General features: G+C 59.2%; 1 protein-coding gene across 5 annotated transcripts; it reads left to right on the top strand.

Moving 5' to 3' along the window:
- The first annotated feature begins 320 nt into the window (after positions 1 to 320).
- On the top strand, positions 321 to 25,660 carry Ulk1 (unc-51 like autophagy activating kinase 1). 5 transcript variants are annotated; one of them, XM_078039415.1, is made up of 28 exons: positions 321 to 507; positions 909 to 1,001; positions 1,079 to 1,120; positions 10,918 to 10,950; positions 11,181 to 11,217; positions 13,222 to 13,395; positions 13,638 to 13,711; positions 13,982 to 14,083; positions 14,376 to 14,434; positions 14,513 to 14,595; positions 15,066 to 15,116; positions 15,579 to 15,667; positions 16,558 to 16,705; positions 17,612 to 17,672; positions 17,861 to 17,956; positions 18,235 to 18,360; positions 19,073 to 19,218; positions 19,332 to 19,418; positions 19,720 to 19,988; positions 20,481 to 20,605; positions 20,850 to 20,959; positions 21,080 to 21,223; positions 21,871 to 22,043; positions 22,117 to 22,289; positions 22,370 to 22,488; positions 22,848 to 23,005; positions 23,609 to 23,744; positions 23,837 to 25,660. In XM_078039415.1, the coding sequence occupies exons 1-28, from the start codon at positions 397 to 399 to the stop codon at positions 23,890 to 23,892; spliced, it is 3,075 nt and encodes a 1,024-aa protein (XP_077895541.1). In that variant the 5' UTR covers positions 321 to 396; the 3' UTR covers positions 23,893 to 25,660. The 5 variants fall into 5 exon arrangements, with proteins under 5 accessions (XP_077895541.1, XP_077895540.1, XP_077895539.1 ...); XM_078039414.1 differs by having other exon boundaries at positions 19,756 to 19,988; positions 20,412 to 20,605; XM_078039413.1 differs by having other exon boundaries at positions 322 to 507; positions 20,412 to 20,605; positions 22,120 to 22,289.
- The last annotated feature ends 76 nt before the right edge of the window (positions 25,661 to 25,736 follow it).

The following is a 25,736-nucleotide window of genomic DNA, read 5'->3' on the forward strand; positions in this document are numbered from 1 at the left end:
CGCGCAGTGCGGCTGCGCCGGCGTCCTAGGCTCTGAGGCCCGGGCTCCGCGGCTCTTTTGTTTCCCGCTGGGGTCGGAGTCGCAGTCTACGCAAGAGCGCGGTCTAGGCGCGAATCCGAGCCAGACCCGCGTCGGAGTCCGAGTGGGTTCGGATTGCCAGCGTAGCGAGGGCGCCGCGGCGGACGCCGAGGGAGTGCGCCTCACGGCCTGCGGCCGGCGGGGCTGGGACCCGGCCCCGGCCTGCCCGATGGGGCGCGTGGCCCCGGCGATGCACCCGCTCCCGGCCCCGCGCCCCCAGTCCCGCGCGCGCGTTCGGGCCGCGGCCCGCGCCTCCGCCTGAGCCCCGCGCGCCCCGGCCCGCCGCTCCGCGGCCCGCTCCCGCGGCCCGCGCTCGCCATGGAGCCTGGCCGCGGCGGCACCGAGACCGTGGGCAGGTTCGAGTTCTCCCGCAAGGACCTGATCGGCCATGGCGCCTTCGCGGTGGTCTTCAAGGGCCGCCACCGCGAGGTGGGTGAGGCGCCCGCTGGGACCACAGCCGGGCCCTAGCTTCGGAAGCCCACCTGAGACTCCAGACCGAACCCCATTCCCCGACCCCAGCTTGGGAAACCCACTCGGAACCCAGTGCCGGACCCCAGCTCTAGAAGCCTACCCAGGACCGCAGTCTGGGACCCCGGCCCTGGAGACCCGGGATCGCAGCCTTAAACCCAGTTGGGATCCCCACCTCCAGAAAGCCAGGCTGGGAACTCTACCTGGTATCCGAGTTCCCAGCCAAGAGCCCTACTCAGGCTTCCTCAGAGACCCCCTACTCTGCGATCTCATGCTAGTCACCCTGGGGCATCTTTGTGTCCCTAGCCTGGGGGCAACCCTCAGGGTGGCTGTAGCTATGAAAGTCCCTGCTTGGTTTTCAGAAGCACGATCTGGAGGTCGCAGTCAAGTGCATTAACAAGAAGAATCTGGCCAAGTCCCAGACACTGCTGGGGAAGGAAATAAAAATACTCAAGGTGAGCTAGAGCCTTGAAGAAGGAGGAGGGTGGGCTGGCTATCGCCCACTCCTGAGAAACTTGGATTTCCGTCCTAGGAACTGAAGCACGAGAACATTGTGGCCTTGTATGACTTCCAGGTAAGGCCTCTGGCCCATGTGGGGGTGGGGGAAGGGGTGATGCTACCCTCCCAGGCCCTGGGCTGCCCAGTGCTGGAGGTCTGGTGGGTAGTGGATGGTCCAGGACAGCATCCTAGAGTGGGTGGAGGGAGCTGGGCATTGAATTGGAGATAGGGTGTCTGGTCTGCACAGCTCTGAGGCTTCATCTGACCCTGGAGACCCCATCTCTTGCCCAGTTGGGCCTAGCTTCCTTTGGGTGGAGAACCTCTAGCTAGTCTGGCTGCCTGAGGAGACCACCAGGGCTGGGGTGTCCTGACCATGGGGATCACTTCTCCCACTGTTGCCCCTCTGGTCTGACCCAGTGGCCCTATCTGAGTCTGGTGACCCAGGCAGGCCCACCTGTCTGGCTGGCTGGGTGTTTGTTGACATTGTCCGGTGGCCTCCCATTGGCTGGTCTCTCCCTGCGTCAGAGGCCCAGAGGGGGAGGGGCTGCAGGAGATTCCTTCTTGCTGGCAGTTGGGGCTGAGCCTGCTGGACTAGAGAAGCCAGAGGCCAAGTCAGGCCTAGCTGGCCCCCTGCTGACTAGCCAGTTTCCTATGCTGTCCCCCAGGACCCTGTGCCCCATGGTTGCATGGTTTGGGGTTCCTGGATACCTGGCTTGGGATCCAGGACCTAGGTGTGGGTCTGCCAGGCGAAGTGCTGACTAATGACTTTAAAACCTGTTTACTGAGGCCAGGGACCAGCCCTGACTGAGGGAAGTTCCCAGGAGGCGGTGATGTTTTGGTGGCCTCCTCCCTCCTCCTCCCTCCCACTGTCAGCTTTGCTGTGGCCTTGGGGGCTGTGACACATTGTGACATGTGGGCAGGGCCCAGGTCCAGGGTGCCAGGAGTACCTGGAAAGCCAAAGGAGACACTGTGTTCTTGGTCCAGGAGGCTCCCCCCCCCCTTGTTTTCCTTTATTTCTTCTTTCCCCAGTCCAGCCCCTTTTTCTTCGTTGTCTCCCTTTCTCCATCTCTCCTCTGGTCATGTTCTTCAGCCTGTCCTCAGGGCCACACTGCCAGGGTACTCTTCAACTCATGCATTTGTGAAAGACCCATGGTAGAGTCGATGGCCAGTCCCAAAAAAGAACAGATCCCTCTGGCCCACACAACTCTGCTCCCTGCCAGGCCCCCGCGTTCCTGTGCCTGGGTGTTTCCAGTCCCATTGGGACTGGGCAGACGTGGATTGGGCTGCAGGTGACCATCTATAACCTCTGGAGTGCCCATGGCTGGTGGTATCCTCCAACCCTGCCCTGGTCCTTGTTCTGTTCCACTTGGGCCACACACACCTGATTGTGAGCATATGCCACTTCCTCCAGGGTTGGCAATACTGTGGCTTCCTCTGCCCGGAGGAAGTGCTGAAAAATGCCAGCCGTAGCCTTTCCTGTGCTGGGACTCCACCCTCTCTGGCCTCACAGTACAGGCTGTCCCCTGCATCCATAAGATGTTTGAAACAGACACCAGGACCAGGAGAAATCATCTTGATTTTACAAATCTTTTTTTTTTTTTTTTTTTCCTGACCTGGATTGGACATAGGGCCTCTTGCATGTTAGGCAAGCCCTCTACCACTGAGCCATACCCCTAGCTTTTAAAAATAGGTAGTAACTGACCTGTGGTAGCACAGGCCTGAAATCCCAAGTTCAAGTCCAATTTGGCAACTTTGCAAGGCCCTGTGTCAAAAAAGATTGGGATGTAGCTTAGTGGTAAAGTGTCCCTGGGTTCAATCCCCTGTACTGCAAGGAGGAAAAAAGTAATGATTTGGCTTTTAAAGTCCTAAAACACTATGAATGAAAACTTGGTGAGAGATCATTCTCCCAACTCTGTCCAGATGAATTTCCACTGTCTGCTCTGAGCGCATGGTTATTTCTGGGCCTCTATAAGTAGATGTGATTCTTCTACAGCACAAATGACCCTACCCCTCACTGTTTTTTTTTTTTTTTTTTTTTTTTTTTTAATTTTAACATCTGTATTGGAGATGGGAGGAAGTCTCTGTGACTTATTATGCACACTGTTCTTAGTCCATATCAGAAGAATGGTGCCTTGGCCTTGCTAGAGTGACCACCTGTACCCTCAGTGGTGTGGAGCCAGACTGCAGCAGATGGGCAGGCTCCAGCCTGGCTCTTCCTGGCATGGGGCTGAGTCCAAGGGCAGGTGTCCTAACCTGGACTGTCAATTTTGTGAGCTCAGGGTGTTAGCTGCGGGCCTGTGCAGCCATGGTACCATGACCTGATGTTCCATGACTGGTTTCACCAGCCTCCTGCTGATGGATACATGGCTATTCTGGGCTTCTGGTGCATGAAAATGTGGTGGCTACTGTCCTTGAACTTTTGCTGCTTGTGGGACGAATTCCTAGAAGTAGAATTCCTGGCAAGAGGCTTGTGTGTTTTTAGTTTGGGTAATTGGTGCCAAGTTGCCCTCCAGAGAGGCAATACCAGTGATCATTCAGCAGCCTGACTCCTGCGTCCTTGCTTGGAGTCGGCTCCCAGTTGGCTTGGCTGGGTAGAGCTGGACATGGTGTCTCCCTGGTTCTCTTCCTGAGCTGGGAGTGTGCATGCTGGGAAGAGATCCCCCTGCAGAGGTCTGTAGCACACTCTTGATCCTTTCCTTCTCAGGCTGGCTGGGACTGGGGTTGGTGGTGTGGACCCCATGCTGCCTTTTCTGGGTCTCTTGTCTACACCAGCTGCCTACCTGAGACCTTGGTCAGATAGCCTCATGGTGTCTGTTGTGATGTGCAGTCGGAAGGTAGTGACAGCCCATGGCGAGCGCTTGGAACAGTGCCTGCTGAATAGTAAGTGCTGTGTGAACTTTACTGTTGATCTGTAGGAGCTCTTTATGTATTAAGAAAACTAGTCCTTTTGTAATAGGTTGCAAATAGTTCTCCCAGTTTATCTATACTATTTTTTTTTTTTTCTGTGTTAGGCAAGCCCTCTACCCCTGAACCAGTCCCCCAACTCTAGTTTTTTTTTTTTCGTCTATAAGGTTATTTTTGTTTTTGGTATGTTGGTGGTGTTGTTTTCTTTGTTCTTTTCTAGAAATATTTTTTTAGTTGTAGATGATGGACACAATACCTTTGTTTTTATGTGGTGCTAAAGATCAAACTCCATGCCTCACATGTGCTAGGCAAGTGCTTTACCCCTGAGCTGCACCCCCAGCCCCTGTGGGGTTCTTTGTTTGTGTGCGGTGCTAGGGATGGAACCCACCTTCTAGGCAAGTACTGTACCCCTAGTGCCCTGCTCAGGGGTGATATTTGGTTTGTTTTGCTATACAAAATGGTAGCATCAGCAGTTGAGGAGGCTGAGGCTGAGGGATTGAAAATTCAGTGCCAGCCTCAGCAACTTAGCAAAGCGCTAAGCACCTTAGCAAGACCCAGCTTCAAAATAAAAAATTATAAAGGGCTGTGATGTGCACAGTGGTCAAGTGCCCTTGGGTTCAATCCTTGATACAAAAAAAAAAAAAAAAAAAAAGGTAGCATCAGGCCTGGGAGGTGTGTAGCTTAAATCTTGCTGTTCCCTTTCTTTTTTGTGGTGGACCTGGAGACAGCCCAGGGCTTGTGTGTACTAAGTGACCACTGTGATACCAAACTACCCTCGGCACCGTGTTCTTGCCGTGTTCTTGTCTGAGCACCTGGCACCTGTGCAGAGGGTCGGAGTGGGCTCGTTCCCCTCCCATTTCTTGTGCAGTGACTGGCCTTGCCCGTGTTTCAGGGGAGTCAGGGTGTGGAACTGCAGACACAGGCTGGCACTTGCCAGTGTGCTCTGGAGAGGGTGGCAGCATGGAATTGCTGATGGTGACCTCCTGAGGCCAGCACGCTGTCTGTCCAGTTCTCCGCAGCCAGACGCCTTGCTGGGTTGCCTAGTTGTGACTCACTGAGCCCTGCGGAGAGACCCTGCTTCCTGATGCACCTGCCAGCTGGGTGTGTCAGGAGCACCTGCAGCAGCAGTGGGAAGGCTTGGCTCTGCCCCCTTCCCTGAGAGAATCCTTGTGGGGGCAGGGTACAGCAGCAAGGGCCTGCTCCAGGCAGGCCTGTGCATGGGGCCCAGGTTCCAGGCAGTTCTGCAGACTGCCTGTTTTTTTTTTTCCTTCTTAAGTGTGTGTGTGTGTGTGTGTGTGTGTGTGTGTGTGTTTAGTTGTAGGTAGACACAATATCTTTATTTTATTTATTTGTACATGGTGCTGAGGATCAAACCCAGAGCCTCACCCATGCTAGGCGAGCACTCTACCACTGAGCCACAACCTCAGCCCTCCAGACTGCCTGTTTTATCAGTATTTTTACATTAGGCAGTAACTTGTCAACATCTACCAAAGGTTGAGAGGCAGCTGTCACATGAGACCTGAAAACCCAGGCATCACGCTTAGGAGCCACAGGACTGACTTTCCACTTTTTAAAAGTTTGTTTCTGTTTGGCACCAGGGATTGAACGGGGTGCTTAACCACTGGGCCACATCCAGGTGTCTTTCTATTTTGGTGTGGAGCTAGACTTCAGCACATGGACTTCCTGGCATGGGGCTGAGTCCGAGGGCAGGCCTTAGTTAGGACTAACCTGGGCTGTCAAGTCTGAGCTTGACAGCCCAGTTGGGGTCTGAGTTGTTGAGGCTGGCCTTGAACTTGTGATCCTCCTGTCACTCGGATTATAGGCATGCGTCACTGTGTCCAGCTGAGCCTGGCTGTTGACACCTACCCATGCTGGACCTTGAGCTAGAAGTGGGATTCCATCCTTCTGTCACTGGGTCAGGAGTCTCCTTTTCATGGCTGTGGTATCCCACAATGGGACTGTTCTGCCGTGTGTGTGTGTGTGTGTGTGTGTGTGTGTGTGTGTGTGTGTGTGTCTGTCTGTGTGTCTGTGTGTCTGTGTGTGTGTGTGTGTCTGTGTCCCTGAATGGTGGAGTCTCTGCTCAGCGGCAGAAAGAATAGCTCTGATAGGTTTCAGTGGTGTGCACGGATCAGGGCTGCTGGGTCTCAGGGAGGGGTATGCAATTTGTCTTTCTGAGGGACCTTGCTAACCCTGGCAACATCCTCTGCATTTCTGCAGAGGGTCCTGCCCTTAGGGGTCAGGACACCCAGTTTGCCACAGCCAGTGAGCAGCCCTGGGTTCAGGGACCTGCCTGAAGGTCCACATTAAGCCGCAGAGAGGCCAAACGTGGGTCAGGGAGCAACGGTGGGTAGCTGCAGGAGGCTCCCGGGGATGTGAGTGGCCTTCCTCCTTGGGGTGGAACCAGGCATCTCTTCCCTTTTGGGAGCTATCCAGAAAACGCAGCCTGGGGAGGTGGAGAGGACATTTCCGGGCCATGGCTGTGGCTTTGCTGCCTTCTGGAGCTCAGGAGCCGCCCCAAAGGAGTTAAGTAGGTCAGCCCTGCCCGCCACCCACCAGACCAGCCCAGGAACACCAGCCCAAGATCACCAGACCAGAGTGGGGCTGCTGAGGGTGGGGAGCTGGGATCCTATTAAGCAAAGCACCTTAGTGCCCCAGGGGCGGGGCTGCCTCCTACGTGCCTGGACTCCCGTGTAGCTGCCCAGGACACTGCCTCTGAAGCTAGCTTTGCCTCCTGTAGAGGGCCAGCCTTCGGGAGCAGGTTGGTCCCCAGGGCCCTTGCTGGAGTTGTACCTGTCAAAGGCTTTGTTCTGTCATCTGGTTGACTTGCTAAAGAGGTGTTAATTGTCTTTCATGGACACCCCATCAGCGGTCGTTTTGCCTTGAGGTTTTGCCCTGAGGTCAGCTGGGACTGGGCTCAGCTCCCAACTTCTCTGCCTTGTTTCTCCCTTAAACTGATGTAACTGCCTACTGGGCTGGGGTGATAACGCAGGCCATGAGAGCACCTGAGGGTATGTCCCCCTGCAGCCTGTGTGGGGGATGTGATAGGCTCCCCAGACCTGCCCTGAGAGTGAGATGGGGCCAGTGGCTCCCTCTGCCCTGCAGTCTCTGGCCTTTTGTGTTGGGGCATCACTGGCCCTCCAGGTGTCCATGGGGCTGGCTGGGTGCCAAGGCCTGCCTGGCTCCAGCTCCCTAGGGAATTTGTGAAAACCAAGTCTTGTTAAGAGGCTTTGGAGGTGGAACCTGATGCCTGTTCTGGGTGGGCCCAGGGCTTGGCCGGAACAGATCATCTGTGGTGACCAGGTTGTGATCTGGCTTCTGCCCCGCCCCCTGCAGGGCCCCAGAGAGAGCCACTTCCCACAGGGAGGGTCCCCAGTGGATGTGGGTGGGGCTTGGGGCCAGGCCTGGGCATGCCGCTTCTGAGACAGTCCTCGACCTGGGCTCCTGGAGGCCCTGCTGGCTTTCTGGTTTGGTCCCTGTTCTTGTCCTTGCCAGGGGTCGAGGTGATGTGGCAGGGCTGCCCCTGGTGGGCATGCAGTTCCAGATTGCTACTGGTTTGGTATTGGCACTGAGCAAGGTTGAGGATGGACAGTGGCACCAGCTGACTTTGGCTGGTCCTGCCACTTGGGTTCCAGGCGAGTCTCCTAACTTACTGTGGCCTCAGTCGTCATCCCTGTTGGAGATCAGGCAGGCCTGGAGTCGGAGTGGGCACTGGGGGGCCAGAGTACAGGCCCTGTGACTGTGCACAGGTCCCAGGCACCTGTGTAGAGTGTGTCTTAGGAGAGGGGTGGGTGGAGGGCCTGAGCTGGTCTCCCGGAACCTGAGTTCTGTGTGGCTTGGTGGAACAACCCAAGCCTGCCTGGGTCTTGGGCCTGGAAGCACCTCTGGGAGTGGCTAGGCAGGGGCTAGGCCAGAGTGGGTGGGAAGGGGCATGGAGAGGAGACTGGGGTGCTGGTATCACATAGCCTGTGGCTGCTTGTGAATTCCAGGGACAGCATTAAGGTTTCAGGGAGCCAGCACAGCAGGTGGGTAGCTGCAGGAGGCTCCCTGGGGATGTGAGTGGCCTTCCTCCTTGGGGTGGTGGCTAGAAGGGTATCTGGGAGGGTAGGCCTTTCAGCTTGCCATCTGTGAACCCTCAGGGACCTACAGGCTTGGGAGCTGCAGTCCCTAGCATTGCAGAGGCCGTTGGGTAAAGACAGGACTGGGGGAGGGCCCTGGCCAGAGTGGGCAGCAGATGGTGTAGACCAGGGGCCAAAGCCTCCTGCTGTGTGGGCATACAAGGGATCTTTTGGCATCAGGGAGCCCTGTCTTTCTGGAGAGGCAGGAGACTGCTGTTGTGTCTCATAGATCCCCCAGTGGGAGAGAGGCAGCAGGACTTCTGTCCCTGCAATCCTGGGTGAGCAGCTTGGGGATATGGTCTACCTCTGCATATGCCCCCACCTGCTTCTGTCCCTGTCACTGTCCCTGCTTGCTGAGTGAGTTTGGACTCTGCTGGGTCAAATCCTAAGGAGTGCAGCTAAAGATTGAGAGAAGGCCTGCCTCCTACCTGGCTACCCTCTGGTAGTGTCTCCAGGATTAAGAGGCTCTGTAGCCCTGGTCGCTGGCTGGGATGTGGAAGCTCTCTGGACAGGGCCTCCCTGGCGGTGGTAAGAAGCAGGGGTATGTGCTGCTATTTCTGGGTCTTTAATTCCGTTACCTTTTGCCCTTATCCTCTCCTGGCCCTGACTTTTGTTGGGTGGTTAGAACTGTGGGCTCTCTCTCTGTCCTGTTCCTATCTGTCCTCTATCCTGTTCCTTGTCCCTCTGGCTTAATGGTCCCTGACTGTTCCTCCATCCTGTCACTGTCCCACTGTCCTGTCTCTTGTCTCTCTAGCCCTGCTCCTGTTATGCTGCAGTTGGGGACTCTGAACCCCCCCACCTGTGCTCTCTCCCCCAGCTGGCCTAGGAAGATCCGGTGGGAGGCAGGCCACTGCCGGGGCTTCCTGTCTCTTCCTTGGGCTGGGGCAGGTGAGCTTGGGCAGGTGAGCTCAGGCAGGACTCGGGGAGCAGAGTGCACAGGCCTGCATGGACAGTCTCCCCTTGTCCTGTGCCCCTTATGAGTCCTCCTTACCGGGCCACACCCTGTGTGGAGCCTGGCATGCGAGGCAGGACTTGACCACACTGTGTGCCGCGGCTGCCTTGAGCACTCCCCACCCCGCAGCTCTGGGGCTTGGTAGGGTGTTGTTCACAGAGACTGTGTTTGCATCCAGGGTGTCTCTCAGCAGCTTTATGTCCATCCCTAGAAGTGTACATGTGCAGGCCTGGTCCTCCCAAGGGGTCAGTTGGCTGAGCAGGTGTCAGGGATACTTGGTCCTGCCAAATGGGGACAGGGCATGTCTAAGGACATGCTTGGGGTCTGGGGTTGACAGGTGGCAGCTGGCTGCTGGGGCTGGTCAGTGTGGCCTGCGGCTAGTGTGTGCTCAGTCTTAGTGGGCTTCTGAAAGCACTCTGTCATCCCCCTGGTGGTGGATGCTAGCCCCCACTGTGGGAACTTTGGGGCTCACAAGTGCACCCTCTTTGTCTCCCACTTGAAGTTGGAGGCACTGCACGTCTGGAGTTGCGGTGGAGCAGGGTATAGATTCTTCCAGGTGCCCTGGAGTGGGGTCTTTGTGCATCCGGCCACAGGCTACAGAATGGAGAAGAGGCTGGTGGTGACAGGACTTGCTCCACTGTCCTCAAGGCCAGCTCTGCTCTGTGCTTGTGAAGGGAGGGGAAGATCTTGCTCTTCCCCTGGCAGGGCGCCCTGCTTCAGGGAAGGAGTGCCATCTGCACAGTTTCAGGGCAGTTAAGACCAAGTTCGCCTGGCTCTGCTGGCCCCTGGCGCTGGTGCTTGTCAAAGAACTGGGGTGAGGCATGAGTGAGTCATGGGGTAGCACTGCTTCCGAGCAGGCACCTGGTGCCCACTGGTCATCAGGCGCACCAGGTGGCTGCTGCAGTGGGCCTTTACATGTCTAGGGTTTTGTGCCACTGGACCTGGATGTAGGTCAGTGTAAGCTGAGGGTCAGCTGGAAACTAGCCCTGCTGGGCAGTGGGCAGATGGCTCAGGATGCCTCTGGCTAGAGGGTTGGCCTGGGCAGTGGCCCAAGCCCCGTCAGCTCGGTTCCTTCTACCTGCCTACTCAGCCCAGCAGCAGCAACCCATGATCTGTTGTCGTCCTTGTTTCCAGAGCCTGAGGGTCAAGGCCAACCTGCACCCAGGCCTTGGCCCTCCTTACCTAGAGGCTCCTGTTGGCCAGGATTTACCATTCATGCTTAACCCTCTCAGACTCGGGGAGAGGGCTTCCTTGATAGAGGCCCTTGGTCTTGGGTCCACTCCCTCCCCGGGTCCCTCCTGTTTTCCATTGCTCCTGTCACTCAAACCCATGTTCAAGTCATAGAACACAGCAAACACACTTTTCAGTGTCCCTGGTCACAGGCATCCTGTCCTGACCCTGCAGAGTGGCCCAGGCCTGGCCATGCCCACTCTCACTGAAGCCCCAAGGACATTTGGAGCTTGAGGGTGCCCATAGTCCCCTGCCGCAGTCTGGCTGGGCACAAATCACAAGCCACTGAAGCAGGAACAAACTTTATTTTTGAACTGCAAGAAAACACTTCACCCACGCTCAGGGGGAATTCTCCCGAACACCATGCGGCTCGTCCAGGAACCCACAGCCAGAAAAATCTCTCCTGGAAATCCCTCCTCCTGCACTTCCCCAACCAATGGGAACTCTTGGGGAATCCCCAGGAATCCCCACGAGAACTCCAAAGTAGCGTGAGAACTCAAAAAAGTAGCTGCTGAGGAGGATAGTAGTGCCTCGCCTGTCAATCAATACTGTTGGCAAAATGCCAGGAGCCATACAGACTTGGCCATGGCTCTCAGCAGTCCCCAAAGCTGTGCCCCAGTGGGAGCAGGTGGCACTTTTCCTGCCTCTCATAGCATTCTCTCTGTCTCACAGGAGATGGCCAATTCCGTCTACCTGGTCATGGAGGTGAGTCCCTGTGGGGCCAGGTCAAGTTTGGAGTGAGGCAGTCCCTTGTCACCAGGGGCAGAGGCTCCATGCATTGGTGGGCCAATGCCCACAGCACTGGGAGCCACGGAGGGAGGGGCGTGGTGGCCCAGGGTTTCGGAACACCTGCCATGGGAGCAGGTGTGGGCTGGGGGCCTGGGCAGGCTGGAGGGGCCTGGCCATGCCTGACGTGTGGCACTGATCTCTTGCAGTACTGTAATGGTGGGGACCTGGCTGACTACCTGCACAGTGAGTAAATGCATCACAACAGGGCAGCGCTAACAGCCCAGGGTTGGCTCAGCAGGAACCGCCCCTGGGGCAGATGGGAGGGGACCCTGCCACTTCAGACCACTAGAATTCCATCCTTTGCCTGTCTACTCCTTCACAGTCTGTCGAGTGCTTCCCGTGTGCTGGGCAGAGGCCTTGGCCAGGGTCTTCAGAGGGCTGTGTTTTCAAAGCAGAGGCACTTAGGGAGTGGGGGCAGTTGTGGGCAAGACCAGACCAGGGGGTGGAGAGGGATGGGCTGGGGGCACCATGGGGGCCTTGTTGTGGGGCCTGCAGGTAGAAGGGTGCCTGCAGCCTTGGTCATGTGACATGGCGGGAACAGCAGCTCTTGGCTTGACTGAGGCTGAGTTCAGGGGCCGTGTGGAGATGGTGGGGCAGGAGGGCCCCAGAGCATTGGCAGGACACTGGAGTGCTGCCTGGGACTCCTTACAGCCCTCCCAGGTGTTTCCCAGAGGCTGCCCTGTGTGTAGGAGGTGGGGAGGACACTCCCTCCTAGGAGTGTTGACACCTGTCAGTCTACTGGGCAGCTCTGACAGAAACCTTCAGACGGGTGATTCATGAGCAGCAGGGTCACCAGCTCACAGCTGCAGAGGCTTCATGGGCTTCAGCCATTTGGCCCTCCTACATGGTGGCTTCTTGCTAAGGCCTCACATGGAAGAAGGGACAGATGGGCTCCCTCAGGCCTCTCATGAGGGCAGGACTCCCCATGGCCTGGCCATAGCCCTTCCCCATAATCACTGTGAGGGAAGGATTTCCCTGTGTAGATTTTGAAGGACTCTGGCTGGGGCCGAAGCTGGCAGAGCATACTCCAGGTGGGGAGGACCTGTCCTACTGTGACTCTGTGCCATCTGTTGGATGGGAAAAGGTGCCCTATGAGCGCACTGAAGCCAGTGGTCCTGGCCCTTGGGCCACTGGCAGGAGTATAGCAGGCATCAGCTACCACGTGGCTGTGCTGTGCTATGCTGTCTGCCTAGTGTTTGCTCTTGTCCCCATGGCTGCCACTCTGCTCCTGGGCTGTGACCTTTAGTGATTAGGCAGTCTTTGGCCAGCTTCCAGGCTCCGCAGGTGTCAGGTTAGCCCCAGGCCAGCCCCAGGGCAGCTTCTGGCGCCACCTGCCTGCAAGGGTAGTTCTGTGACCTGTGCGTGAGTCTGGGCTCCCTGGCTTACCTGCCTGTGTGTGATGACCGGCCAGGTGAGCCTGCCCCTGAGGTGAATGTGTGGTTGGTCCCTGGGGCGGGGGGTCTCCAGGTACATGTGTTTGCAGGGGCTGTGTGGGGTGTTTGTGTCTCCCTGGTACTGTGTCTGTCTGCAGTGTGCATGTTTGGATTCTGCCCTGACCTGGCTGGTTGTCCCTATGGTCTCCTTCCTTGGGTGCCAGTGACCACCACCTGCTTCTGCTCCCTCCCAGGATTGGCTGCCCTGCTTGCATCACCACACCTGGTCCTAAGATGCCTGGTGGCCCAGTTGGGACCACTGGAGCTACCCTGGACACGGGGACCTCCCCACTGGCCCTGTGTCTGCTGCTGGCAGGGGCCAGGGCCTCCTGGGAGCCTGGGCAGGGTCTCAGCTCCGCCTCAAGGTTACCTGCCCAGTACTTAGTTCTTGGAGGTCCCGGTGGGCCAGGACCCTGGGGGCTCATCCTAGAACCCCTTGCCATGTAGGCTGCTTGTCTGGGGGTGAGAAAGATATTAAAAGGCAGAGAGAGTGAAACATAAACTGAGAAAGACCAGCAGCCTGTGGCTGGCACTGAGGCTGGCAGTGTTTGGTGTGAAGGAGGAGACGTGAGGTGGCGTGGGGACGAGGCCCCTGCTAAGGGTCAGGTAGGCTGCAGCTGAGTAGGAAGTTGCCTCTCCAGGCAGTAGGCACAGTCCAGACAGTCTGCCTGTCCTCTTGGGCTCAGCCCCATGCACCCTGGGAATGTTTTGGGCAGCGGTAGCTGGTGTCCCCTGAGCGCACGTCTCCTCGCAGCCATGCGGACCCTGAGTGAAGACACCATCAGGCTCTTCCTGCAGCAGATTGCAGGTGCCATGCGGCTGCTGCACAGCAAGGGCATCATCCACCGTGACCTCAAGCCCCAGAACATCCTGCTGTCCAACCCTGGGGGGCGCCGTGCGAACCCCAATCACATCCGCGTCAAGATCGGTAAGGCCTGAGCTGTAATCCCCGCTGCTCAGGAGGCAGAGGCAAGAGGGTTGCAAGTTCAAGGCCAGCCTGGGCACCTTTGTCAGACCCTATCTCAAAAATAGAGGGCTGGGGGTGCAGTTCAGTTGTCACCTGTGTTCAACCCCTATCACATCCCCAAAAAAAGATTAGTGAGGCCTACTGAAGGTGACCCCTGGCAGTGGCCAGCCCAAGTAAAGCTTCCTGATGTCTCTTCCGTACAGCTGACTTTGGGTTCGCCCGGTACCTCCAAAGCAACATGATGGCAGCCACGCTCTGCGGCTCTCCCATGTACATGGTGCGTGGCCTCCTCCCTGCTGCATCTCCCAAGCAGGGCCTAGTGGGGATGGCCCCATCACCCAAAGTTCTTGAGGGTGCTAGCCCCTGGGTTCTGACCTGTGTGTCCAGAGCTGACCATGTAGGCACTGGGCTGCAGCCAGTGTGCTGGTGCCTTTCCGCCAAGTCAGCTTGGGTTGGCTGGTCCTGAGCCAGTGCCTGTGTGGCATCTGCTCCCAGTCACTGCGCTCCGGTGCCTGTCCTGTGCCCGAGCGCTGGCCTGTTCCCACAGGCCCCTGAAGTCATCATGTCCCAGCACTATGATGGGAAGGCAGACCTGTGGAGCATCGGCACCATCGTATACCAGTGCCTGACGGGCAAGGCTCCGTTCCAGGTGAGCCTGCCTGTCATTCTGCAGGAGGAGGAGGCGGGGAATGAGTATGGGTCGTGGGTGGCAGTACTGCGCTCCAGGTGATCGCTCCCGCCTGTGGTCCCTGGCTCATTAAAATGCTATCTTTTGTGGTAGTTGAGCCCTGCTTGGCCAGGGTCAGCAGGGAGGCAGTGTGTGTGACACAGGCACGGGAGCTGGCTTGTGGTCTTGGCCACGGGCCAGCCAGGGAGGGAACCAGGCCATAGCAGGAAGCGGGGCTGTGCGGGAGCAAAGTCTCATGCCGTTGTCCCACCAGGCCAGCAGCCCTCAGGACCTGCGCCTGTTCTACGAGAAGAACAAGACTCTTGTGCCCGTGTAAGTGCCTCCTGCCCCTTGGTTGTTCTGCCCAGTGCCCCACTAGCCCCATTAGCCTGTTTTTTCTTGCCCACCCAGCATCCCCCGGGAGACATCGGCACCCCTGCGACAGCTGCTCCTGGCTCTGCTGCAGCGCAACCACAAAGACCGCATGGACTTCGGTGAGTGCACGCAGCTTGCCTCCTAATGGCCTGGGGCAGCGTCCCCAGGCCCCCACCACCACCACGCACACGGCAGCGTCAAACCCTTAACTCCTTCCCCAACACTCCCATGCTCCTGGGGCACTGTCCCCTCAGCAGTTCTCCTTGGGTGGCAGGTACTGCTTCTGGCTTCCTTTTCCAGCTGATGGTTGGGGTCTGGGCACCTGGGCTCCTATGAGCCTCACTGTGGCACCTCTAATCTGCGAGTGGCATGAATGGGTCCCCGGGTACCTGAGCTCCTTCCCTGGCAGCAAGGCTGGCAGACCTGGTTCTGCCTTGGGAAGCCCCAACCAGGAGATGGTGAAGCACCCCAGGCTCACAGGGGGCCATGCTGTGAGCTAGAGTCCCACCTCTGCCCAGGGGTCTGGGGGCCTGCCTGACCCCACAGCTTGAGTGAGAAGCACTCCTGAGGCCTTGTTCTTCCTCTCCAGAGGAATTTTTTCGTCACCCTTTCTTGGACGCCAGTGCCTCCATTAAGAAGTGTAAGTCCCTATGGGTCCTAGGGCCCCAGGAGGGGCGTTGATGTCCTCCCTAGGTTGGGTTAGGTGTCTTATGCTGGGCTGGGGAGTGAGGGCTTAGGGTACGGGCCTTGTGCTAGGCCCTCTCAGGAGGGTGGGGGTGCCCATGGGTCCTTAGCCCTGCTGCAGCCTGGGCCCCAGGAGTGGGTGGCAGGTGGCCATGGTGCAGTGGGTGTAAAGGTGGGTCACCTGCTCACTCCAGCTGCTGTCAGAGTGAGGCCTGGTGGGGGGTTTCTGAGTGCTGGTGCAGGGCACAGAGTGGGTGGCTCGAGGCCATGCTCACCCTGCCCCCCACTGGTCAGAGGTCAGGGAGCTGTTCCACCGAGCTATGTTGGAGACTGTCCAGACCTGGGCTGGCTGGCTTGAGTGGCCTCAAACAGCCCCTGTCCTCAGAATGTTGGTAGACTGACTGGTACTTTTCTCCAGCCCCACCGGTGCCTGTGCCCTCGTACCCGAGCTCAGGGTCTGGCAGCAGCTCCAGTAGTAGCTCCACTTCTCATCTTGCCTCCCCTCCGGTAAGTGGGCATGCTCCAGCCCTATTGCTGGACCTGCCTGGACCGGTACTGTGAGCCACAGGAGTGCAGGAGCACACTCTGCTCCAGAGGGAAGGCTGGGAGACAGGGCGCACCACTGAACAGGGCACAGGCTGAATACCAGCCACTGGTGCAGGAGTGGGCAGGGGCACGAAGCCTCGACTTCTTTTGAGAAGTACTAGGGAGTGGTGGTCCTCCTAGGGGTCGCTCCATGACGCTGCCAGGTAGAGCCCTGCCCATCCTCTGAGCGCCTGCCTCTAGGAGGGGTGTTCGCGGTGGGTGGTGATGAGCTGGTGTGTGGGTTCTGGCCTCTGTCCAGTGTGCAGTGAGCCGACTGTGCCTGTGCCCTTGGCTCCAAATGTGAGCACAGTGGAGCTGCCCTGGGCAGAGCTCTAGGCCTTGTGTGTCCTGGCTGGCGCCCAGCAGAGTGTCCCCACCAGACACCTGGCGCTCTCTGCTGTAGAAGCAGAACAGTGAGGTCCAGGGGGCCGGGGACAAGCGCCTGCCTGAGGGAGCTGGGAGCCAGGCCCCTGCCACCTGGCTAGGGTGCTGTGGGCAGCTCTGGGGGCAACGTGACTACGAGACCAGGCCTCTGTGTCTTGGAATTCAAGGAGCAAGTATGTTGGGCACAGTGGTACTGCATGCCTGAGCACCCTAGCAAGACCCCCGCATCTCACAATAAACAACAAAGGCATGGGGGATGGCTCAGTGGTGGGCCTCCAGGTGCAGTTCCTGGTAACTCCTGCTGCCCCACACAGCCTGTTGCTTGCACCCTTGGCCCTGGGTTTTGCTGAGGCGTGGGCCTAGAAGAGGTGCGGTTTGGTCCTCAGAGTCTGGGGCCCGGACCTGGCTCAGCCTCCTCTGTTCGCTAGTCCCTAGGGGAGATGCCTCACATGCAGAAGACTCTCACCTCCCCAGCGGACACGGCTGGCTTCCTGCACGGCTCCCGGGACTCTGCTGGCAGCAGCAAGGACTCCTGTGACACAGATGACTTCGTCATGGTCCCAGCCCAGTTTCCAGGTCAGGAGGCCTGCAGGCAGAAAGGGATTGGTAGGCAGAGCTCAGTGGCCCTGTCTGCGGGATGTGCGAGTGAGTCTGTGTGGGGTCTCCTCTGGGCAGTCAGGAGGTTGCTTCCGGAGCCCCAGCAGCCCAGCATGTCGGTGAGTCTGTCTCTGCTGAAGGGGACCTGGAGCATAGGTGACGCCACCTATTGGTCAGCCGGCATCAGAGGCTCAAGACTCCAGGCTCTGGCCCCCCAGGCAGAGCCTGCTTCTGTTGCCCTGAGCCAGGCCTTCTGCAGGCAAGTGGCAGCCCTCATCTCCAGGCTGCCCTGCAGTCCTTCCAGCATCCCCCACTGTGTGTTTGGTACTCCCTGCTGCCCACACCAGATTGGAAGTTGCCCTTAGCGGTTGGGACTGCCTGCTGGGGATGTGTAATTTACCACTGGATCCTGTGCTCCCCCTCCTTGTTCTGGGGACCTGGCTGGCCCTGGTGTTGGCCAGGAGCAGCCTGACTCAGCCCTGGCCCTTGGCATGTCCAATCAGCTCACGCTCTGGGTTGGCAGGGGATTGGCAAGGCTGGCCCCTCACCAGGGTCAGGGATCACTGTCCTCTCCATCCATCCCAGAGAAGTCCAGTCTGGGAAGAGGCCCTGGGTCTAGGAGTTTGTGGAGTGGGAGAGAAGGGGGCAAGTAGTATGGGGGTCTCCTAGATTGGGGGCTGTACCCAGGGTCCCCTTTTCCCAGTCTGTATCTCACTGCCCAAGTCCCATCCACAGAGATGCAGTGCTAGCTCACAGCTGCCCTTCTGGAATCTCCACCTGAGTGTGGGGAGCAGAGGAGCGGTGGGGAGGAGTGGAGCAGAGGTTGGGGCAGGGTGGGACCTGGAGGATGGGGACTCTAGGCCAGATGCTGTCTTTCACCCACAGGGGACCTGGTAGCTGAGGTGGCCTGTGCCAAGCCCCCGCCGGACAGTCTGCTGTGTAGCGGGTAAGCCCTGTGAGGGACAGAGGTGGGCCTTCAGAGTGGCTGGTATCATCTCTGCCTGTCCAGCCCCACCTTGGTGGAGGCCATTTGGGAAGGACCAGACTGCTGGGCCCAGCGAAGGCTAGGGATGGGGAGATCCCAGGGCCTGTGCCACAGTGGGTGATGGTGCCTCCCTGTCCTCTGTCCACTAGGAGCTCCCTGGTGGCCTCTGCCGGCCTGGAGAGCCACGGCCGGACCCCATCTCCCTCTCCCTCTCCCACCTGCAGCAGCTCCCCCAGCCCCTCTGGGTAAGTAGGGCCCAGGTGGGGTAGCTGCCCCTCCCTGCAAGGTCTGCTATGTCTGGAGGCCTTGCCTTTGATCAGACCTGGCTGGACCCCAGCCCCACAGGGAGGATCCCATTAAAGGCCGTGGGCCAAGGGGTTGGTGGTGGGGGTACCGAGGACATTGCCTACCTTCTGACTGGAGTCTCCCTCTGGGCCAGTGGCCAGGCGGCCCCTGCCCAAGGCTGTCTGGGCCTGGTTCTACCCCAGCACCCTTGCTCAGTGAGCCTGACCTCTCTCCACAGCCGGGCTGGCCCGTTCTCTAGCAGTCGGTGTGGAGCCTCGGTGCCCATCCCGGTCCCCACCCAGGTGCACAACTACCAGCGCATTGAGCAGAATCTGCACTCTCCAGCTCTGCCTCAGATGCCCCGGTGAGTCCTGGTTGTGCACTGTGCGTCAGTACCATATGCTCTTGGCTCCTGGGTCCAGTGCTGTTCCGACCATGTGAGCAAGGTATCCTGAGCTTATAAAACCCTGCTGACCAGGGGTGTATCATCACTGAGCCACGTCCTCAGCCTTTTTATTTTTTATTTTAAGACAGGGTCTTGCTAAGTTGCCTACGGCCGGGCTGGGGATGTAGCTCAAGCGGTAACGTGCTCGCTTAGCATGCGTGGGGTGCTGGGTTCGATCCTCAGCACCACATAAAAATAAAATAAAGATGTTTTGTCCACCGAAAACTAAAAAATAAATATTAGAAAATTCTCTCTCTCTCTCTCTCTCTCTCTCTCCCCCCCATCTTTAAAAAAAAAAAAGTTGCCTACAGGCTTACTAAATTACTGAGGCTGGCAACACTGGGATTACAGGCAGGCGCCACCATGCCAGAAAGTTTTTCCAGTTTTGACAGAAGTAAAGATGGGAGGAAGGGGTGCTTTCTTTGTTGTTCACGAGAGGCAGATTGGGCTAGCAGTTGTCCCTGCAGGACTGTGGCTTTGGAGTCAGAGGGCCCTGGTTGGTCAGTGCTTGCTCTAAGGCCATTGCATTGCCTGGGCAGTACAGTGAGGGCGGAGCCAGCAGCAGGGCTGTTTGCCTTTCTGATGTGGGTGAGGAGCTAGGGCCTCACCTCCTGGTTTGCTGCACCTGCAGGTCCTCTGCCATCCGCAGGTCGGGCAGCACCAGCCCCTTGGGTTTTACACGAGCTAGCCCATCTCCTCCATCCCACCCTGATGGAGCTGTCCTGGCCAGGAAGCTGTCCCTGGGTGGAGGCCGGCCCTACATGCCATCTCCTCAAGGTGAGCCTCTGGCCTGGTCCCAACCTGAACAGAACTGGCTAACTGAGGTTTATATGGGGTATGAGGGACTCTGCAGTCTGTCCTGGTCTGACCTTGGGACCCTTTCCTTTAAGTTGGAACCATTCCTGAGCGGCCGGGCTGGAGCAAGGCACCCTCCCCACAGGGAGCTGAGATGCGGGCTGGAAGGTCCCCGCGTCCAGGTAGGAACAGTCAGCATGGGTCTGAGGACAGAAAGGTGGACGGGGCCAGGTGGCTGGTCTCCTTGCTGGGGACTTGGAGGCTGTTTGTCCATAGCCCCTTCTCTGCAGCTGTGTGCCCCTGCACGGGCCTCTCAATCCCTCTGCTGGTTTCCTCAGTTGCAAAGTGTAGCAAAGGCATCACCTACAGTGACTGTGGGGCCCAGGGATGTGTGGGGAGGGCGTGGCGGCAGTGGCCCCTTGTGTCCCTTTTCTGGAGTGCCTGAGGACCTGGGAGGTGCTGAGGCCTGGTCTCTGGTCTTAGGCTCCTCCGTGCCCGAACACTCCCCTCGGGCCCCAGGTCTTGGCTGCCGTCTGCACAGCGCCCCCAACCTGTCCGACTTGCACGTTGTTCGGCCCAAGCTCCCCAAGCCCCCTACGGACCCCCTGGGAGCAGCTTTCAGCCCACCACAGGCCAGCCCTCCCCAGCCAGTTCCTGTGCCACAGCCCTGCCGGTCCCTGCGTGGCTCGCCCAAGCTGCCTGACTTCCTGCAGCGCAACCCCCTGCCTCCCATCCTGGGCTCTCCCACCAAGGTAAGAGAACCAAGTCTGCCCTACAGGTTCCAAGGTCCCTCTGTTATTAAGGGCTGGCCAGCTCCTGGTGACCTCGTGCCTACCCTGTGTTGAGGCCTTGTAGAATGGGGACTTGTGGCTGGTCCTTAATGTGACACCCCGTGACCGTCCTTTGGAGGGGACATGCACCTGGGAGGCCAACTTCCAGTGGCAGCACGGCATTGTAGCAGGACTGGCCACTCCTGGGGTGTGTGGACTGAGGGACCGGGTGAGGGAGAGTCAGCCAGACGGGGTACACCCGGGCTCAGCCTCCCACAGCTGCAGCCAGCTGCTAGGTGTGATGGCCTCTGTGCCTGCCCGCTGGCCCCTTGCAGCACCCTGCCTCACCTTCGCATCACCTGGGGGCTCCCCAGGCAGGTGTGCTCAGGGCTGCTCTGTCCCCAGGCCCTGCCCTCCTTCGACTTCCCTAAGGCCCCCAGCTCTCAGAACCTGCTGGCTCTCCTGGCCCGGCAGGGCGTGGTGATGACCCCCCCACGGAATCGGACGCTACCCGATCTCTCAGAGGTGGGGCCCTTTCAGGGGCAGCAGCTGGGCTCTGGCCTTCGGCCTGCTGAGGACAACAAGGGCCCCTTTGGCCGGTGAGTGGGGATGGGAGGCGAGCTCCCCAGCCTTGTCCTACTTCAGCCACCCGCTGTGGTGGCTTCAGTGATCCTGGCTCAGACCTGGCCGCCCTGCAGCCAGTCCTTCCCTCCTGAGCCTCTGCTGCCTGTCGGAGGCAGGTGTTGGTGGGATCTGCTCTTGGTGGGTGGAGGGCTATCGCCTGTGCCTGTCCTTGCAAAGGCAGGTGTGCGGGGCCAGGCTGCTTACAGTGTGCATCTGCAGGTCCTTCAGCACCAGCCGCCTCACCGACCTGCTGCTCAAGGCTGCGTTTGGGACCCAGGCCTCCGACTCTGGCAGCACAGACAGCCTGCAGGAGAAGCCCATGGAGATTGGTGGGCCAGGGGCCGGGGGCAATGGCTGAGGGCCGGTGGGGCTGGGTGGGGCTGGGGCCAATGTCTGGGGTCCGGGTAGGACTGCCCCAGAGTAGGCCCTGAGCCCTCCTTGTCTCCCAGCACCCTCTGCTGGCTTCGGAGGGAACCTGCACCCAGGAGCCCGGGCTGGGGGAGCCAGCAGCCCCTCCCCAGTGGTCTTCACTGTGGGTTCTCCCCCCAGTGGGACCACACCGCCCCAGGGACCCCGCACCAGGATGTTCTCAGGTGAGGACCTGTTGGGGCTGAGGCAGCACCCTGGGGCTGGGGATCCTTTAGCTTTAGGTAGTTCTGAGGCCCCAAGGCCCTGAGATGGGCAGAGGGCCATCCCAGTTCAGCCCCAGCTCCCAAGGTGTCCAGGCCAGTCAGCAAGCAAGGTCTATGGCTCTTCTAGATTGTACCTTGAGCAGGGACGGTGACTGTGACACTGGGCCCCTGGCCAGGACGCCAGCCTCTGTGTTCAGCCACCTTGACAGGCTGTCCTCTGTAGGCCACTTGCCCCCGGTTTTGGCACAGACTTGGACTGGGGCCTGTCACTTCCACAGTGAAGGTAGTGGGCTGCTCCATCCTTGGGACACCCTACCTTCCCTGGAACCTAGCCCCATTAGGTGGGAACCTTGCACCCTCATGGCCTCAAGTGCCTCCACCTTTGGGTAGATGTGGGCTCAGGTGTGCGGAAGCCTGCAGTGCCCCAGGTGGGGTCCTGTGGGACTCCCAATGGCTGGGGGCTATTAATGTGGCCTGCTGGGCTTTCCCTGCCACGGTGGGGTGTGAATTGAGGCCACCTGGGCCCTAGTGTGGAGTCTGCAGAGCTGGGGGCTGTGGAGCAGGACAGGGGTGGGGCTGCCACCTCCATCACCAGCTGTCTCCCACAGTGGGCTCTGCTGGCTCCTCTGCCCGTCATCTGCTGCCCGGGGCCTGCAGTGAGCCTGTCCCTGAGCTCCCTGCCCCAGGCCATTGCTGCAGCTTTGCTGACCCCCTCTCTGTCAACCTGGACGGGGCTGTGACCTTTGAGGCCCCTGATCTCCCAGAGGAGACGCTCATGGAGGTGAGGCCTGGTGGGGTGGCGGTGTGGGCGTGCCCCCGCCTGTGCTGGCAGTGAGCGCCCCTCCTGTCTGCAGCAGGAGCACACGGAGATCCTGCACAGCCTGCGCTTCACACTTGCCTTCGTCCAGCTTGTCCTGGAAATCGCTGCCCTCAAGGGCAGTGCCAGCGAGGGGGCCGGGGGCCCTGAGTGCCAGCTTCAGGAGAGCATGGTGGCCGACCAGATCAGCCTGCTGAGCCGCGAGTGGGGGTTGGTATTGCCCCAGGTGGGGCTGGTGGGCAGTGCCCTGGGGCAGGACCTGTGCCTCTGACCTGCTGGCTCTCCTGCAGATTCGCAGAGCAGCTGGTGCTGTACTTGAAGGTGGCTGAGCTCCTGTCCTCGGGCCTGCAGACCGCCATTGACCAGATCCGGGCCGGCAAGCTCTGCCTCTCATCTACCGTGAAGCAGGGTGAGGGCTGTGGTGGCATGGCTGAGGGGTGGGTCCAAGGAGGCAGGAGCCAGCCGATGTGAGAGAGCCAGGACAGTGGGCAGGTAATAAATGACAAGGCCACATGGGCAGCACAGGCCAGGTGGAGGAGCAGCTGGCGTAGTCTACCGGGGTCATTCACCTCTGTGGGTGCTGCTGAGCCTGGCGTGGAGGCCAGGAGCCTTGGGGTTTGTGGTGGGGTGGGTGCTTGCTCCCTGCCCAGGTGTCCTCCCTGCTGGGCATTGGCCCAGCCCTCCCACCACGAGCTCCCTTGTCACACAGCCCTCCCTGGCCAAGGTGGGCCTGGGCTTACCTCACCTGTGCCCTCCTCCCTGCCGCAGTGGTCCGCAGGCTCAACGAGCTGTACAAGGCCAGCGTGGTGTCCTGTCAGGGCCTGAGCCTAAGACTGCAACGCTTCTTCCTGGACAAGCAGCGGCTGCTGGACGGCATCCATGGTGTCACCGCTGAGAGGCTCATCCTTAGTCATGCTGTGCAGATGGTAGGGCGGGCTGCTGTGCTGGGACCCTGGAGGCCCATGGGGGCTTTGGGCTGCTGCTGGTCTCTTGGCTTGGAGAGCCAGATGGCAAGGGCGTCCCTGGACCTGGCCCACGGCCACCTCCACAGTCCAGCTGCATCCTGGTCATACTCTTCCCTGAGACTCACCTTCCCCAACTAAAAAAGAGATCTGCTCTCCAGACACTGGGGTCCCAGGCATGCTTCTGTGGACCTCTGTGGCTGCTTTCCTGAGATAAGTCACACATAACAAAAGCCTGGCCAACCACAAGGACAGGCTTACCTGCCCTGCCTCTCGCTCCCCCCTCGGGCTGCCGCCAGGGCACTTTGTCACCAATGGTGGTCTGAATGACAGTAAGCGAGTGCTCTGGGCCACATGGCGGGTAGGTGTCCCCAGGCCAAACTCATAGCACAGTGGCCATGCTGGGCTGAGTGGGACACCTACTCTGGGGGTATCCACAGCTCTAACTGCCCTTGGCCTTGTGAGTGGTGGTGACGGAGCATTGGGTTTGCACCCCATGGGACAGTGCTTCAGTGTTACCCCTGCTGAGGAGGTGTGCCACCCTGACCAGCTCTGCCCTTCCCGCAGGTGCAGTCGGCCGCCCTGGATGAGATGTTCCAGCACCGGGAGGGCTGTGTGCCACGCTACCACAAGGCGTTGCTGCTGCTGGAGGGGCTACAGCGCATGCTCACGGACCAGGCAGATATTGAGAGCGTGGCCAAGTGTGAGTGCAGGCTGGCTGGATGCCAGGGCAGGCCGGCTGGGTGCGCAGGGTGGCTCTACGTCTGTCCACTTCACCTTCCCTCCCCTCTGCAGGCAAGCTGTGCATCGAGAGAAGGCTCTCGGCCTTGTTAACTGGCATCTGCGCCTGACCCACTGCCTGGTGTGCTGTCCCGAGGGGCTGGACCCTCTCTGCGAACCCTGCAGGGTGGGGTCCACGTGCTGGCCAGACTGTCAGGACAGGCCTGCCAGCCGTGGCTGATGGTGCTGAGTCTGTGCGCAGGCCCCTGGGAGGGCCACTAGGTGGAGCCATGGAGTTCAAGCCCCACCATGTGGTGTGTCTCCTGCTTCAGAGGCTGCTGGTCTTTCCTGGAGGTGAACTGCAGGGTGCCAGGGACAGCTCCCTCCCTCTGCAGGATTTCCAAATTAGTTCCCTGTGGCTGCCTCCCTTGGCAGGTAGCAGGTGGTGTTTGTGGTACCTGCCACCCTCCAAAGCCCGGGGCAGCCCTGAGGACAGGCGGGGCCCTGAGACAGCATTGCTGTGTCCATGCCAAAGCAAGCTCTTCTTCAGGGCTCACTGCCCAGTCGCTTGCCCAGGAACAAGGGTGCGTCCTTGGGTCTCTGCCCTTCTCTATAGGAACTGTCCCTCTGAGACCACCCACCCAGCTCTGTGGGCCACCTGTGCACTTTATGCTGACCACCTGGAGAGCTGCGTGGACGGTACAGACTGCAAGAACCCTTTCCTGCTCTGCGGGGAGCATGTGGACGCGCGTGGATACCCGGGAGCTGTGGATATGCACATAGGTGTATACACACGAGGAGACCAGCCAGAGTGTGTGTGCATGGCCTCCCCAGCCCTTGGTGTAGTCCTGGGAGGAACTGCTGCCCTGCAGGAGACGCTGTCCGTGGGCTGAAAGGCTCTTCGGGACAGTGTGAAGCACCAAGTTTCCCAAACGCAGAACAGATGTCCTCTTTCACACTTTACTCCTAAAATGTGTCTTATTTTTCTGCAGTTCTTTCTTTTTCATTGTTCAAAGGAGAGAATTTAAGTGTTTGAGGAATTGCTCTGGAAGGGTGGGTGGGCCTGAACACTGCTGTGGGTGCCACGTCGTGGGGGACAGGAGGTGCCTGACGGGTGCCCAGGGTATGGCACGGCTCTCTTGCCGGACACCCACTGCAGTATGGGTGTTTCTGGCTGGCCGCTTCCCACCGTCCTGCTGTTTGGCCACAGGATAGGCAGTGTTCAGCTTCCATCCCCACCTGAACATGGTGGGCAGGGGAGGGTGGACCTTCTGTACAACAGGAAAAGTAACATATGCAGAACCTCCCTGGGGCTTCACAGCCGGTCCTGATATCAAGGCTTCTTGCCTGGTGGCTTCTGGGCTGGGCAGAGCCCTGTCTCCCAGGGCCCAGGGTGGGGTATGCTCAGGGTGCCCTGCCTGGGCCTCCCTGGTCTGCCCACCCTGGCTTGGCTCAGCTTTGCCAGCCTTACTTGAATGTATCCCTGAGCATCCACGGAGGCAGATGTGGGTCAGTGGTGCCCACGGTATAGGTTCAGAGGTCATGTGCCACATGCACAGAAACGTGTGGTTTTCCTTGCAATACTTGAAATGTCGCCACTGTGCTTGGATGTATGAGAAAACCCCCACCCCTGTCTCCCTCGTCGCCCCGGCTTCCCTTCTGCATGTCCCGTGTTAGTATTTATTGCTTTATGCCGACGGGAACCCAGAGCCGTGGCAGACTGGTGCCGTGCCCTGCCTGCTGGCCCCTCCTGGTGCCCACGGCTGTGGCTGCGTGTGCTGTGAGTGGATGCTGCCCTCCACGAGGTGGTGCTCAGGCCTATGTTTTGTTAGGGTGAATGTGTGAGTCCTCCCCTCACCTGTGTTGTGTGCCTCGAGGGAAGTAAACTTTGGAATTACCCATCGTGTCCATGTCCTGTTTGGTATGCCACTGTCTTCCAAGTCCAGCTGTCTTCTCAGGTGTGGGGTCCCTCTGT

Source organism: Ictidomys tridecemlineatus, chromosome 2 (assembly GCF_052094955.1).
Source record: "Ictidomys tridecemlineatus isolate mIctTri1 chromosome 2, mIctTri1.hap1, whole genome shotgun sequence".
Taxonomy (NCBI): Eukaryota; Metazoa; Chordata; class Mammalia; order Rodentia; family Sciuridae; genus Ictidomys; species Ictidomys tridecemlineatus.